Source organism: Amborella trichopoda, chromosome 11, assembly GCF_054954075.1.
Source record: "Amborella trichopoda isolate Santa Cruz 75 chromosome 11, AtrichopodaSantaCruz75HAP2 v2.0, whole genome shotgun sequence".
In the NCBI taxonomy this organism is placed as follows: domain Eukaryota; kingdom Viridiplantae; phylum Streptophyta; class Magnoliopsida; order Amborellales; family Amborellaceae; genus Amborella; species Amborella trichopoda.
In genome coordinates this window covers 45,424,440-45,440,748 of record NC_142346.1, presented here as the reverse complement: position 1 = coordinate 45,440,748, position 16,309 = coordinate 45,424,440, and the positions used below count along the sequence as shown (strand labels likewise).

Sequence of the window (16,309 nt, the reverse complement as noted above, 5' to 3'; positions counted from 1 at the left end):
TTTTTTTTCCTCAATACTCTAATGTCTACACTACACAACACCCCCTCCCACCCCACAAATCTCTCTCTCTCTCTCTCTCTCTCTCTCTCTCTTTCTTATCTCTTTCTCTCTCTCTCCCTCTCTCTCTTTCTTATCTCTTTCTCTCTCTCTTTCTTATCTCTTTCTCTCTCTCTCATCTATCTCCAATTTTCTTTTTCTCCGAGCAACATGGAATGTTTTAACTTGTAAAATCAACATAAAATTTTCTTATTTGGCCATATCTAAAATCAATATTAACTAATGGAAAACTATTTGATAGGGCTGCAGCCCTATCAAAATAAGTAAAGCCTCATCTCATACTTCATCGAAAATTACAATTCAAGCATTGGAAAACCTTTAGATGGATAATATCGGCTTGAACATTATGGTTGTGAACAAATTTAGGATTTTAAACCCTAAAAACAGTGTACACGGTAGCAAATTATCTAGACCATCTATTTCCCCCTAAAAATAGGTATTTATAGATCTACAAGATCTGTACTATTTTTTGAGTTTCAAAATTTATTCTTGGTGTTGGAAATTGATTTTAGATCCATCTTGGAGATTTTCATTGCCAAAAATGCTTTCGAGAATTTGTGGTGAGGCTCTATTTTGTTTTCACAAAGCCTAGGCCTTATAAACTTCATCCTGGTTACATGTAAAAGCTAAATGATTATATGCTCTATCGGGAGTATACTACCTATTTGCTACTTTGGGTAAAACCCTATTCAGGATTATCTTTAGGACCCTAAATTTTGGGATGTAGCCTTATCAACCAAACGGCCAACCTCAAAAAAGTAAAAAGAAAAAAGAAAAAAAAAAAAAAAAATTATGCCCTATGAAAAAGTAAACTTAAGATTGAACAGTGCATCCAATTCTTGAACAATCATATTTAAGTGTTTAAGAAATTAAACCTAGACTTTTTATTTCGTAAATAATCATCTCTAAATCCAAAATTTTAGATCGAGAGAAGCCGCCTTAGTAGGCATTTGCTTGCGAGAACATGTGTACAGTTTGTCCCTGCACCTGCAGGACTACAGTATGCTCGCTCTCTAAATGGCCTAGTTTTTTTTTTGGGTAAGTAATAAATGACCGAGTTGTTGAACAAAATGTGAACTTCTCTCTGCACAGTGTTCACACATATCTCATTGTATTTCAGATTTTAGAAAAAGTCTTTCATGAGATCATTGGTCGGTTTTGTGGGTGCCAAATTAGGGTTTCTTATTGTGCCTTTCCCTACATAGCACGAAAACACTTACGCATGCATGATTTCATGCTATGCATCCCAGCATGCACTCATAGCTATGCATTCACTTAAAAAGAAGGCATATCTTTTGTCATGGTGATGCATTCATAGAGCAAACATTTGGAAAGTGGAAAAATACCAAAATCGAAACCCAAGTAAAAAAACATGAAAATATCACAAAATCTTTTAAAATTAAGTTATTTTATTTTTACAGCAAATGAGGTCACGAGATAGAAAATATATGGAAACTTATGACCTCATTAAGCGCATAAACTTTGATAGAGCAGAATGGCGGATCAGGATTCGTGTAGACGATCCCAATTAATTGGAAAAAAGTTATGACGATGATGATGCTTTTATTTTACATTCTAATTTGAAACCCAATATTGTTCAATTTTTAAAGAAATAAAATTTACTAAAATTCCTATTTCATTCTCAAAATTAAAAATAGTCTTGTATATTTTATATTTTACACTAGGAGTCCCAATTTTTTAGGGGGCATATTGTATTTCAATTCTCGTTTTTTTTTTTCCTATATATTGGATTGAGCGTAAATTTAGGGAGTTGAAATGTTCACCATCCCACATTTGCAAAAAAATGCTGAAAGTTATTTTAAAGAATATAAGATTGTAGTTTTATTGTTTTAGTTTAACTTTACGATATTTTAAATATTTTATATAAAATTTGAGCTTCATCAAATACATAAAAAAAATTTAAAATTAAATACAACATTTACTATATAAAATGAAATTTATGCTTGTATAAAATGAGACCATTTATTTTTAGTACAAAGAGGTCACAATTGCTTACAAATATCCGATATAAAATCTAACAGCTTGGTTGTGTCACAAAGTTCGAAAAAATTTCTTTTGAACTTTAAGCTTGGTTAATGAAATAAATGCAATCACTAATTTCACATCCAATAGTCAAGATTAATTGTGACCACCTTGTACCAGAGGTAAATGGTCTCACTATATACTTTCTCAAATATAAAATAGGAGATGCATGCAATAAGACAATTATTTTGATACAAGGAGGCTATAACCATTATCGGCTTGATGCGAAATCAGGTGGCTAGAGATGTGTCATTGACTAGACACAAGGTCCAATATAAAGGTGGCTAGGGATGTGACGGTGACTAGACACAAGGTCCAAAATAAAAGTTCTAGGACTATGTAATACACTTTGAGCTATAAAATTTCACTTCCAATAGCTAAAGATAATTGTGACATCTTTATACAAAAAAATAAATATCTCGTTATATACAACCCCTATAAAATACATGGGACTCCATACATTTCAAAAACAAAAAATATTTTCCTATTAATTTCCAAAAAAATAAATTGTTTTTGGCCTTGTCAAAGAATGTCCCTTTGCCATTTTTTGAATAGTTGGGGGTGCTTTTGATTCTCAAAAAAGAGGGCGAGGAAGCCGGGGGGATAAGGAGATGCTTTACTTTCCTAATTTCCACTTTAAATTTCTGTTAGCCAACGGCTTTTTCCAGCACGCCTCTCTTTTCTTTCTCTTATTTTCTTAGCTTAAAAAAGCAACCAATTACATATGCAACTTCACATCTATCTCTCTCTCTCTCCACTTGACAGCTCTCTCTCTCTCTCTCTCTCTTCTCTCTCTATCTACACTGACAGCTCTCTCTCTCTCTCTTCTCTCTCTATCTACACTGACAGCTCTCTCTCTCTCTCAACAAAGAAAACCAGATACATAGTCCCCCACACTCTATTTTACAAGTAATTCTCTCTCTTCTGATAGTTGAGAGAAGAAAACCAGGCATCTTAATCTAATAGAAAGTGCAAATTCTTAGCTTAAATGTGAAGCTTCCTTAAGATGCATTTCAGTGATAAGCCATTCAACTTCACAGAAGTAACAAAGATTCCTCTTCTTTTCCACTGTGTTTCCAATAAATTAGCTCTCATTCAAGTGTTTAGACCTCATCCTCCTTGTCTTCTTTCAAGACCAAAGCCACAACAAGTTCCAGAAATTGACATTCTCCACCTTTGTGTTCTCCATAAATTCATACCTTTTCAAGTGTTCAGGCTTCACCCTTCAAAGTTTGTCTTGATAGAGAAATAATGATGCCCATTTCTGCACTTCTCACTGTTCTCTCTCTTGGGTTCTTCTCTCTCTTCTTCTTTGTGTCTTCTTACTGAGGCCTTTTCTATAAATTGTTGCCTTTTCAAGTTCCTAGGCTTCCGTCTTAGGCAAAAATCTCAGAACCTAAGTTGTATACTCTGTTTTGAGATAGAAAAATGGCATCAATTCTACTCTTTTCACTACTCTCTCTCTTGGGTTCTTCTCTCTTTTCTTCGCCTTCCTCTTCTCTCTCTACTGATGCTATGATCTTAACTTCTCTCAAGAAAAACTTCTTGTATACTGACCAGGCATTGAACAGTTGGGATTTGTCGAATGGAGATTCAATCTGTTCGTGGGCTGGAGTAGGCTGCGAAAGAGGCAGAATGGTCTCCCTAGACATCTCAAATTTGAACCTCTCAGGTTCTGTTTCACCTGAAGTCTCACAATTAGACCACCTGGTTAACCTCTCAGTCTCCGGAAACTTGTTTTCTGGTGAATTTCCGGCCAAAATATCCTCGCTTTCGAGCCTTCGATATCTAAACATCTCCAACAATTTGTTCAATGGAAGCTTGGATTGGGACTTCTCAGGCCTAAAGAAACTCGAAGTCATCGATGTCTATAATAACAACTTCAAAGGTAAGCTCCCTTTGGGTCTTTCATGGCTGAAGAATTTGAAGTATCTAGACCTTGGTGGCAACTATTTCTATGGGACCATACCTCCAAGCTATGGTAATTTCTCAGAGCTTGAGTTTCTCTCTCTTGCTGGGAATGATCTAACTGGTAAAATACCAGGTGAGTTAGGCAATCTCAGCAATTTGAGAGAGCTTTGCATGGGTTATTACAATGATTTTCAAGGTGGAATTCCATATGAGTTTGGCAATTTGCTCAATCTCAATCACTTAGATCTCTCTAGTTGTGGTCTAGAAGGCCCAATCCCTGAAAGTTTGGGCTCTCTCAAGCTTTTAGACACTCTGTTTTTGCAGACTAATTCTCTCTCGAGTGCAATCCCGAGACAGTTAGGAAACTTAACTGCCTTGATAAATCTAGACCTCTCTAACAATGCATTAACAGGAGAGATCCCACAAGAGTTCTCAAACCTCAAAGGCCTCGCTCTTCTGAACCTTTTCATGAATAAATTACATGGATCGATCCCTGATTTCATCGCAGAATTACCTAATTTGGAAACCCTAGGGTTATGGATGAACAATTTCACAGGAACCATCCCCAAAAAACTTGGCCAAAACGGGAAGCTCGAGTCCCTTGATTTATCGACAAATAGGCTTACTGGTCTGATACCTTCCGGTCTTTGCACTGGTATGAAGCTTAGAATACTGATACTGTTGAATAATTTTCTTTTTGGTCCAATTCCTGAGAGCTTGGGCTCTTGCTTGAGCCTTTCTAGAGTGAGAATGGGTCAAAACTACTTAAATGGTAGCATTCCTGATGGCTTCTTATACTTGCCCGAGCTCACTCTAATGGAGTTGCAGAACAATTATCTCACTGGAAATTTCTCGGAGAACGGTGACTCAAATAGGAAGCCGGAAAAGTTGGGTCAGTTGAATCTCTCTAACAATTGCATTTCCGGGTGCCCTCCTGTTTCTCTCTCCAACTTCTCAGCTCTCCAAATCCTTTTGTTGGGCGATAATCGATTCTCCTGTGACATTCCATCAGAGATCGGAGAGCTAAAACACATTTTGAAGCTTGATCTCAGCAAAAATCAGATTTCAGGTGAAATTCCAATAGAAATAGGAAATTGCTTTTCATTAACTTACCTTGATTTGAGCCAAAACCAGCTTAGTGGCCAGATTCCAGCCGAAATTTCAGGAATTCGAATACTGAATTACCTAAATTTATCGAGAAACCATCTTAGCCTGAACATACCAAGGTCAATTGGCTCCATGAAAAGCTTAACAGTGGCTGATTTCTCCTTCAATAATTTCTCAGGAAGGTTGCCTGAATCCGGGCAATTCGCTTACTTCAATGCCACTTCTTTCGCTGGAAACCCACTTTTATGTGGTTCTTTACTGAACCCATGTGAATTTCCCTCGATTTCTCAGGATTCGAGCAAGGATTTCAAGATGGTTTTCATATTGGGTCTCTTGGTTTGCTCCCTGGTCTTTGGAATTGCAGGGATTTTGAAAGCTCGATCTCTTCGAAGGTCTAATTCTCTCTCATGGAAACTCACTGCATTTCAAAAGATTGATTATAGCACAGAGAATATATTGGAGTGCTTAAAAGACTGCAATGTTATTGGAAGGGGAGGAGCTGGTATAGTCTATCATGGAGTTATGCCTAGTGGCGAAGAAATTGCGGTGAAAAGATTGTTGGGTTTCGGAAATCACCATGACCATGGATTCACAGCTGAAATACAGACATTGGGCCAGATCAAACACAGGAATATAGTGAGGCTATTGGCCTTCTGCTCAAATTCAGAGAGCAATTTGCTGGTTTATGAGTATATGAAGAATGGGAGCTTGGGTGAGTTCCTCCATGGAAAGAGGGGGAGCTTTTTGAAATGGGAATTGAGGTATAAAATAGCAGGGGAAGCAGCAAAGGGACTGTGTTATCTTCACCATGACTGTTCTCCATTGATAGTGCACAGAGATGTGAAGTCAAATAATATTTTGTTGGATGGGGAGTATGAGGCCCATGTTGCAGATTTTGGGCTGGCCAAGTTCTTGCAGGATACTGGAGGATCAGAGTGCATGTCGGTCATTGCTGGATCTTATGGGTACATTGCACCAGGTATTGGAAATCATTTGCAGTTTGTTTTTTTATTTTCTCCTGTATTATTTTTGTCTTTTCATTTTTTGGTTTTTTTTTTTCCCATAATTGCATTGCATTAGTCTCTCTATCTCTCATGTTTATCAGTTTCCATCTCTCTCTTTCACTCAGGATTTTTCCTTTCTGTTCTCTCTTTTCACTATGCTCTCACTCTCTGACTCTCTAAATTGGAGGAGGCTTAGGCACGGTGATAACTGCAAAGGGTTTATGTACGGACATTAAATTTTTTTAAAAAAATACAAAATGCTCTATTTATATGTGAAAATTATAAAAAAAGGTTGATTAATCTATTTTTTCTCAAAATTACCTCTCGATACGAGGGCATTCTTAAACCGATTTTTTTTTATAACAGGGCATCGCGTTAAAGCATGGGGTATTGTCCTACTAAAAATACTCTAAAAAATAAATAAAATTTTGACCGTGGATTCCTTATATCGATGGACAATTTTGTGCCCGTAGATAAATTTTTTTTTTTTTTTTAAAATAAAATCCGCACATAAATCACTCTAACTTCAAATTTTGTTCTCTCTCCAAATATTTGACTCCCTTTTACCATTTTTAACCTTTTTGAAAAGAGAAAAAGGAAAAATTCTAGAATTTCTTTCCTAACGGAAAAAAAGTGTGCCAAACTTGTGACAATCATTAGATCGGCGATTAGTACAATGATACCGATTAATTCCGTGTTGCAGAGATCCAAGTTTCAATTTCTTTAGAGAGAGAACACACGGATCAACGAAGAAGATAAAACAAAAAACAAAGAAGATTCGGGTGCTCTCCTTTTAAGAGATTTAACCATCTCACAAGTAAGTTTTTTAGAGAGAAAAAGAGAGCCCATTAAAAAAGGGAGTAAAAACAAAAAACAAAAACGATTTGGGTGCTCTCCTTTTAAGAAATTACAGTCTTCCAATGAAAATTTGCAGGTTTGCACTGTTGCCGTGCTCTCTCGGTGTCAGATCCCAACACTCGGAATCTGTCGCAGAAAACCATACATTCCCATTCCCTTCTCTTTTTCCTTTTTCTATTATTACAGTCTTGCCTTGGTGACCGACACCTTGATGAACACTGTAGTTTAAAAATTCATTTATATTTGATCTTTGACACCGTGTCCACGGGGTTCCACATAATAGCATGGATGCCCCCACCTCTCTCTCTCTCTCTCTCTCTAGCACCATGACAATGGTGCCCCCATGCCTTCTCTCACTCTCTCTCTCTATTACATGGACTTCTCTCTCTCCTCTCTCTATATTACATTTATGACCTTTCTCTCCTCTCTCTCTTTCTCCTCTCTCTCTCTATAACATGGATGACCTCAATCTCTCTATTACAGAGATGCTTCACTTCCCCCTCCTCTCTCCTCTCTCTCTATCACATGGATGACCTCTCTCTCTATTACATGGATGACCTTTCTCTCTCCTCTTTCTCTCTTTCACATGATGCATCACTCCCCCCCCCCCCCCCCACACACACACACGTACAATCCTCTCTCTTGCACAGACATGCACACATTTTCCAGACTTCAACGACCCAAAATAGAATCCTTGATATCAACAATGCTTCTTATTATCATGCAGAGTATGCCTACACTTTGAAGGTGGACGAGAAAAGCGACGTGTACAGCTTCGGTGTCGTGCTCCTAGAACTCATCACCGGCCATCGGCCAGTCGGGGACTTTGGAGACGGTGTCGATATTGTCCAATGGGCCAAAAGGACGACAGGAGGCGACCGGAGGAAAGTAACCCTAATCCTAGACTCAAGACTAAACCAAGTTCCCTTAGAAGAATCCATGCACCTCTTCTTCATAGCAATGCTGTGTGTCCAAGAAAATAGCATAGAGAGACCCACCATGAGAGAAGTGGTCCAAATGCTCTCAGAGTTCCCAAACCCTAAACCACCTTCTCAGACCTCCCCCTCCGATCTCGGAGAGATCAAAAACCATATTATTTTGTACACCCACTTGCAACCAATAACTCGAATTCTTCAACAAACCTCTTCTTCAAAGACTGGAGAGCCAAAGAACCAAGACCCTGGAAAGATTCAACTTCAACCTCCTCCAAATCTCTTAATTTGAAGAATCACATGCATTTCCCCTAAGTTGGGGGATGTTCAAGATTGCCGTTTGATCATGAAAATTCCCGAGCTTAACATCGTAATCTGATTGATTCATAATTCGGTTTCGAGATTCCTTGGGAGTAAGGTCCTTTCCATGGATCTACCATGAAAAAAATCGATTTGAAGGTTAATTTCATCATATCATGGACTAAGTTAGGATTAGAGCTGTTTTTAGGCATGATCCCACCAAAATTTGTTGCTAAGGGTACTTTTGTCATTTGTGTCGGTGATAGTGGTGTGATAATGAGAGAGACAGAGAGGTGGGGTGAACTCAGTTTGAGTTTAGAACATGGGAAACACTCACCCAAGGAAGTGGTGTGTGTTATTTTGTACCATATTGTCCTTTGATTTTCCATTAAATTTGTAGAGTATTTTCTTAGTGTACACTTATATAAAACATTCATATTAGCAAAATGAAGTGTGGAAATGGGTGATGGCATTGGTGAGGAAATGATTTTCCTCAATTGTATTTGATGGCAGTGAGAGAGAGAAGCTTTGAGAATGTTTACTTTAATGAGCTGTTGTAATTGGTGTGAAAATGAAGGAAAATGGTTTGATAGAGCAGCAGCCCTATCAAAATAAGTAAATCCTCGCTTTATAATTCATTGAAAATTGCAATTCAGCTATTGAAAAGCCTTTACATCGGTCATCCCGATTTGAACATTATGGTTGTGAAAAAAATTTGGATTTTAAAAATAATGTACATCGTAACAAATTATCGAGACTGTTCATTTTGTTTTAAAAATAAGTGTTCATAGATCCGTAAGATCTGTACCATTGTTTAATTTCAAATTTCATTATCGGTGTTGAAAATTGATTTTAGAGCCATTATAGAGATTTCTATCGTGAAAAGTACTTTTCGGATGAAGAATTGAGATGCGGCTTTATTTTGTTTTCAATATTATAAAGCCTAGGCCTTACAGAAACCTCATCCAATAAATTAATTACGCAAATGGTAGACATGTAGTGCCTGGTATCAACACAATTAATCTCTTTTTGTTGATGAAAAATAGTTGACAATATGCATGGAGAGAGAGACTCAACCCACCCACCCATCCATCCTTCTTGATTAACTCAGTTTCATTCAGAGAGCATTAAGAGAGTAGGTGAATCCGTGAGAGAGAGAGAGTTTCTAATCCAGTATCATGCACTAATCTGACTTATTTAATGGACATGGTTTTGACATGGTTTTTACGAGTTGGCGAACTCATATACAGATATGTACCCCCTCTCCATAATCCATTTTTAAGAACTTAATTTTTTTGGGAATATATAATCTTTAACATGAGGTGCATTAGTATGTAAGAAAAAAAAATTAAAACTTTTAAAATGATAGTTTTCTTTGTTCAATTATGTCAAGGGATTATATACAATAAGACCATGAGGTCACAATTACTTGTAACCATCTAACGTAAAATCTAATAGCTTGAGTGTGTCACAAAGTTCAAAAAAAAAAATTGAATATTGAGCTTGGTCAATCGAACAAATTCAGCCATCCAATTTCACATCCAACAATGAAGATTAATTGTGACCACCTTGTACAAAAAGTAAATGATCTCATTGTATACTGTTCTTTATGTCAAAATATTTGTGGGACTATATCGTACATTCATTCCTTTGGGTAAAATTGTGCAGGAGTAATCATATGACCCTAGGAGTATACTGTATATTCACTCTTTTGGGTAAAATCCTGTGCAGGAGTAATCATATGACCCCATATTAAAGTTGTAACCTCCTTAATAGAAAAAGAAGTGTACCTGCTCTCTATATGCCTAAAAATAAAAGTCTTAGGATTGTAAACAAATATTTAAATTTTGGACTGTCAGATCTATTGTTTTAGACGTTCTTTAAGGTTAGCGGCCCATATCCCCACTGATTTAACAAAAAAAAAAAAAAATCGAAAAAAGATAAAGTGGATCCCAAACTTTCAAATCCAAACATCTCCTAAACGGGGCTTTTACTGACGGAGGAACAATATTGTGCTCATATAATGATTTGGATCCGAGTTTTTGAAATCCAGAAAAATCTTATAAGTAGTTGCTTTTGTAGTAATGAGAAGGTGTACAATGTGCTCCTGCAGGAATAACTTGTATTAACATGGCCTAAGCTTTTTCCCTATAAAATTTTCATAACATGCATGCTATGTAGTATCATGATCTTTGAGTGGGCCTCATAAGTTGCAACTCTCTTTTGTTTTGTCTTTCTTTGTTTGTTTCAATTTCAGTGAAAGGAATCAGAGTTGGAAAGTATTCTTGCAATAATCAACAATTAATGAATAAAGTGCAAGCATGTTTATTGATAATTTGTAACATTATCTGATGAACAATCATTAGTGTTTAACGAATTCATTCCAATAAGACACACCCCTTGACTCAAGTAACTAGTTGGGCCCTAGAATGGTTATCAAATGCATTTCACCAAAGAATTATGTACTTCTCATGATTTCTAGTGTGCCTTTTATTGGACCAAAAGAAAGTAACAAAAGTAAAACATGGCAAAGAAAATGTGGCGAAATGCTGCTTTTCATGATTACTAATTAGGGTTTTTGGGCCAAAACACCAAATTTAAGCATGCGCAATAATCATATGCAAAGCATGACTTTTCTTTGATTGTAAGTTCTCATGGATTAGAAAATCAACTAGCCTTATATATCAGATTGGCTACTGTCATGATATAAGATCTATACTTACTAATTTATTTTTTATAAATTTCTTTATATAGCCATATTTTCTAGTTTTGAAAATTTATGTTTTAGGACACATTTTGTGATTTTTGTGAGAGTTAGTACATATTTTATGATTTTCATGAGGGTAGATTTTTTGAAAGGATTAATTTCCAAATTTATCTATTTTATTGATCGTGTTCTATTTATATCAATTCGCTATTCTTTTATAACTTCATATGGTACACGGGGTAAGCATTCGAGTTCGACTGGTTATTTTTGAAACAGTACGCAGGGATCTTCTGGAAGAGTTGCTCTCTCTCTCTCTCTCTCTAACCGTAACTATTGGAAAGAGTTGCTCTCTCTCTCGCTGGCTTGTGGTCACTCTGCTCATCGCTAGATTGTATAACACCAATTAGATACCGAAATAGGAGCCTGAATATAACGAACCCGCTATGGTCATGATCTAAACTGGTTCAAAAAACAATAGGCAAGTATGAATCGTGGCATGAACATGAGAAATAAAGCATAATAACACGCATATAATACAAACACTAAAATTTATAGAAAGGCTCTATCTTTTTGGCATAGCAAACTGAAATCCACTATATCAATGAGAGTGACATCACAAATAGTGGAACACGGACTTACCTCAAAATATTCAGTCGAGCCACCCATTTTGACCAACTCTAGCACAACCCATCACTTGTCTTTATTTTACGGATAAACTATTAACAAAAAATAAAAAATAAATAAAAAAAATTGAGAACCGAGACTTTATCTCACTATAGAAAAATGTCACACAAAATCTCCATAAGAATCACCTGTTTTATAAGAAACCGGCATATCTCTCTCTCAAGAAAGTCTCATGGCATTGTTTCTCAACTTGAGAAACTCTTCTTTCTAGTGGCCTTGCCTCTGTGCAGGAGGCCCCTGGCTCTCTCAGGAAGCTTGTCCTTCTCATAAGGCCCGCATATTCTTTTCCTTATTTTCTTGTATATATTAGAAGTACATACCAAATTAGAAACTCCAATGGATTTCCTAATTGATTTAGGAAAAATTAACCACATCAATCCCTTAATATGGGATTTGCTTATTGGTGATATTGTATGCATCATATCCAATGCAAAGGAGATCAAGCAAATTGTATTCAACTTGGATAGATGTAAAGTCCTAGGCTTGGATGGGTTCCCAGTGGCCTCATTCAGAAGTTCTGGCAGCCCATAAAGGGGGCCTCATGGTGGTGTTTTCGTAATTTCATGAGAGGGGATATTCAAGACAACTATGAATGCCTCTTTCATTGCTATCATACCTAAGAAGGAACTTATCAAAGTCCATTGACAATATCTGCTACATTAGCCTAGGGGTGGCAATGAACCAAGAACCGATTTGGGACCGGAGCTCTAGACCCAACCCGGGTCAGGTATGGGTCCAAAAATATATTTAAATACATCGATATTTTAATTTGGGTGTTGCTTGTATTGGCTCTAAACAATCAAAGTAAAGCGCACCTTCAAATATTGTCGAGAAATGTGGTTTTAATACTGAAAATCTTTGTGATAGCCTTATAATATATTATAATATTTAATTATAAAATTTAGAACTTCAAAAATAGAGTAGATTGAGCAAATCTATGAAAACTTCAAAATCTTGAAAATTGACGGTCCAAAAATGCGTTACAAGATGCACTATATCCAAAACTTGAAATCTTTTTTCTCTTGTCCATGCTTGATATCAAGATGATCAATTTGAGGATATTTGAGCACCAAAATAACCACTTTTAGTGAAATTTTTGAAGTGGGCTCAAATTTAATTTTTTAGAGCCTCGGCTCTATATAAACTTTTTCTTTTTAATTTTTGAGTCGGGTTCGAGTTCGGGCCCACGTCCCACATTATATTATTGGGTCCAAGTCTGGTGACTTTGGATCTGTATCTAGGTCCGTGACCCATAATAGTTTTTCGGATCCGAGTCTAGGTCCAGCCAGACCCGGACCCGAACCTGGACCCAACCGATCCGTTGCCACCCTACATTAGTCTATACAAGATACTTCTTTATTACTGTGGTGCTTACTACTAGATTAAGGACTGTCCTTGGCAAAGCGATGTCCATGCCTTGGGCTGCATTTGTAAAGGAGATGTAAAATCTTAAAAGGTGCCTGTTAGCAAACACATGCATTTGTTCGAGCTATATGGACAAAAAGCAAACATTATTTACAAACGGGATTTGCCGGACAATAAGTTTGGCGGTGATTATCATTAGGGAAAGTATAAATCACTGTTGACCATTAGATTTGAAATTGGGTGATTGCAGATGTGTCATTGATTGGGCACAAGGTTCAAAATAAAATTTTGTAAAATTTGTGACATCTCAAGCTGTTGAGTTTGACATCTAATGGTTAAGAGTGATTGTAACCATCTAGTATCAAAAGTGAATAGTTTAATTGTATACAATACCTTATCAATAAGAAAAATTGTTCCATGAGTCAGAAGACACATTGCTACATTTATGTCCCCCAAGGTATAAAGGATCCATCTTAAAGATGGAAGCAAATGAGTGATCCATCGAAAAACAGTGAAACTAATGGTCCATATGTTTTTTTATAAAATCATTATTTTTAATTTTAAAAATTTATTTACTTATTCATATTCATGATCTCCATGTTAGAGATTATATATCCTTAAAAATTTGGTCCAAAAATCCATCTCAAAAACATATTTTTTATAGGGGACTCATTTCTACATGGACTCATAGAAGCCGTGTTTAATCATTAATAATGAGACTTGTGTATTTCGGGAAGCAGTAGTGTCATTCGATCGTCAGATGCCTATCTCCAGCCACTTCTCGATGTTGATTAATGGTGCTCTAAAAGGTTTTCTTTTAAGGCTTCAATAGGTATAATGTAAGGGGACCTCCTCTCCCCCTTTTTCTCCATCATTTGAAAAATTTTTAGTAAGATGATATTAGTGGTGTTCAATAAAGCATGACTATTTGGATTCGAAGTCTCTCACTTCAGACCAGTTGTGTCCCATGTCCAATGTCAAGATGGTATCACTGTATATTGCAATGCCTTTGCAACACAAATGTGAAATTGAGGTGGTTTGAGAGCTGCCGCTGAACTTATAAAAGACCAAAAGTTTCACTTAGTGAGTTGGGATAAGGTTGGTAGGGACTGAGGATGTCAAAGATGATGAACATGGCTCTTCTTGTGCAATGGTGGTGAAGTTAGGGGGAGTCCAACTATCTCTACAGAGAGGTAATCCTAGGAAAAAATGGCAATGATGTGATGGTATGGCTTGCAAATGAACAATCACGATGCAAGACTCTCAGGACCCTGGAGGGCTATCAACTAGTGCAGGAACACCTTCATTGAGAACAGAGGATCCATGGTGGGTGATGGGAGATGGCATGGACCCAGTACTAGTTAGGCCAGTGGATTGGTGATCATCCACTTTGTGCCCAATTCCTAGAGATTTTCGGCATCGATCACATCCCCTAGTTACAATGCAAGATGTTACTTTAGGGAGTGACTTTTGGTGTTGATTAGAGTTGCAGCACCAGAGACTTCGAGATGTAGAATAAGAATGTATTTATTTGCAGAAGGACCTTTCGGGCTTTTACTACCACCCTACCAGAGAAGACTCTCATCAGGGAGCTGGAGATTGGAAGTAACTTTTCTGGTAAGTCATGTTACCTATTATTTGCAGGTCAAGGACACCCAAACACGACTGCATGTTTGGTTTGGATTATACAGGGGCCACACAAGGCGTAAGCATGTTATTGGCTCACAGCTTTCAAGGCAACCTATCCCAAATATTCGCCTTTTATTCAAGCAAGGAGAGCAGTTGATGAGTCGTTCGTTCATGTTCTTTTGCTAGAAAGTTGTATGAGTGTTTTTTTTTCCATGTTTGGGTGATGTTCATCATGTCAGCTCACTTTATTCCCAATGGATGTCTCTCTCCATTATACTATAGAGTTCCTCATTATTGGCCATGATCTAGCACCTAAGGGTAGAAGAAACTTGGACTCCACTTCAAAGTCTCAGACATAGAATGGGTAAAGTAGAGAATGGAATTTGGGAGGTATTCTTCCTCAAATTTCTAAGCCTGTTTCATTGAGATCACCCACAATTAACATACAAAAAAAAAAGAGGTTAAACATGTATATGGACCACACCATTGATTAACAACATTGAGCTAAGCTTTGAAACTTGGCTAGCACATTGTCATTGAAGGAGATTCCTAAAATGGTATTCGATGAACCACTCGCAGTACGGCTTGCCCGAAGGACTGCATTCATAAGGTCTTGTATAGAATATCCAAGTTGGATATCCTTTTCATACACTTTTATAGAGAATCCACCACAGAGGCCCATACGCTTCCGAGGGCAGCGAGGGAACTTTGAAGCCCGAGCTCAACAATATGTATTTTTTTATTTTTACTTTCACTAATAGGCGATAAGATGGCAAATTATAGACTTCGGCGAGTTGATCATGTATGGCACGGACCCAGTACAACACCTATTAGAAGGTGCGAGTTAGTTCCAGTGGAAGGCTAAAAAAAGAAGAGGTAGGTCCAAAATGATATGATTGGAAGAAGTGAAAAAAGATACATGGACTTATAGTCACTAAGGGTATGATTCTTAATAAAGCAACATCACAGGCTATGATTCGTGTAGTCGACCCCAATTAATTGGGAAAAAGCTTTGATGATGATAACTTTTTTCTTCTTTGTAGATTTTAATGCATATATTTAGTTTTGCATGATTTAATACAGATTTTTACATCATTTTTCACAAAAGCTATTTGAAGTTAAATTAGAATGTACATCACTTTTTAAAATTAAAAAAGGGAAAAAAACCAAAAAGGTAAATTATATTTTTTTTAAAAAGGAAAAACTAATTAGATGTTTTTTTTTAAAAAGGAAAAACCTAAAAAGTAAGGGTGGCAATGGACCTGGACTCAATCTTGGCCAAGTACATCCGACACGGGTTCCGATATGGGTCCAGCATTTGGACCCGATGGGTCGGGTTCGGGTCTAAAACCTGGATCCGTACACTATTCGAGTCTGGGTCCAAGCCCGATTAGACCCGACCCCGTACATATAAACTGTTGGAGATAAAATACTTTAAGTCTTATATGTTTCAGTGTATTTAGGATCATATACAATAAGAACATATAATCATTTTTAGCTATTAAACAACAAAATAGATGGTTTGAAATCTAGTGGTTGGTGATTGTGACCTTGTTGCCTATAATATAGATATATGATAATATAAAAAAAAAAGAAAAGAAAAAAGAGTTTATAGTGAGGGTGTCTATGGACCCAATCCGACCCTGGACCCGATGTGATAGACCTGGGACACAACGAGCATGAGTATGAGTCCAAAACCTCGACCTAAATAC

General features: G+C 36.9%; 1 protein-coding gene across 3 annotated transcripts; it reads left to right on the top strand.

The window, feature by feature from the left end:
* Nucleotides 1-2,747: 2,747 nt before the first annotated feature.
* On the top strand, nt 2,748-8,659 carry LOC18448442 (uncharacterized). 3 transcript variants are annotated; one of them, XR_016043660.1, is made up of 3 exons: nt 2,748-6,097; nt 6,826-6,939; nt 7,708-8,659. XR_016043660.1 is itself a non-coding variant. In XM_006858503.4 (2 exons), exons 1-2 carry the CDS (start codon nt 3,529-3,531, stop codon nt 8,202-8,204), a joined length of 3,066 nt encoding a protein of 1,021 aa, XP_006858565.2. In that variant the 5' UTR covers nt 2,748-3,528; the 3' UTR covers nt 8,205-8,659. The 3 variants fall into 3 exon arrangements, 1 of the variants encoding a protein (XP_006858565.2); XR_016043661.1 differs by having other exon boundaries at nt 7,057-8,659; XM_006858503.4 differs by lacking the exon at nt 6,826-6,939.
* The last annotated feature ends 7,650 nt before the right edge of the window (nt 8,660-16,309 follow it).

Bases quoted from the DNA above. Each gene is read 5' to 3' on its own strand.
- LOC18448442 (XM_006858503.4), top strand. From the start codon at position 3,529: ATGGCATCAATTCTACTCTTTTCACTACTCTCTCTCTTGGGTTCTTCT. The intron at 6,098-7,707 runs GTATTGGAAATC...ATTATCATGCAG, and splicing joins TTATGGGTACATTGCACCAG to AGTATGCCTACACTTTGAAG.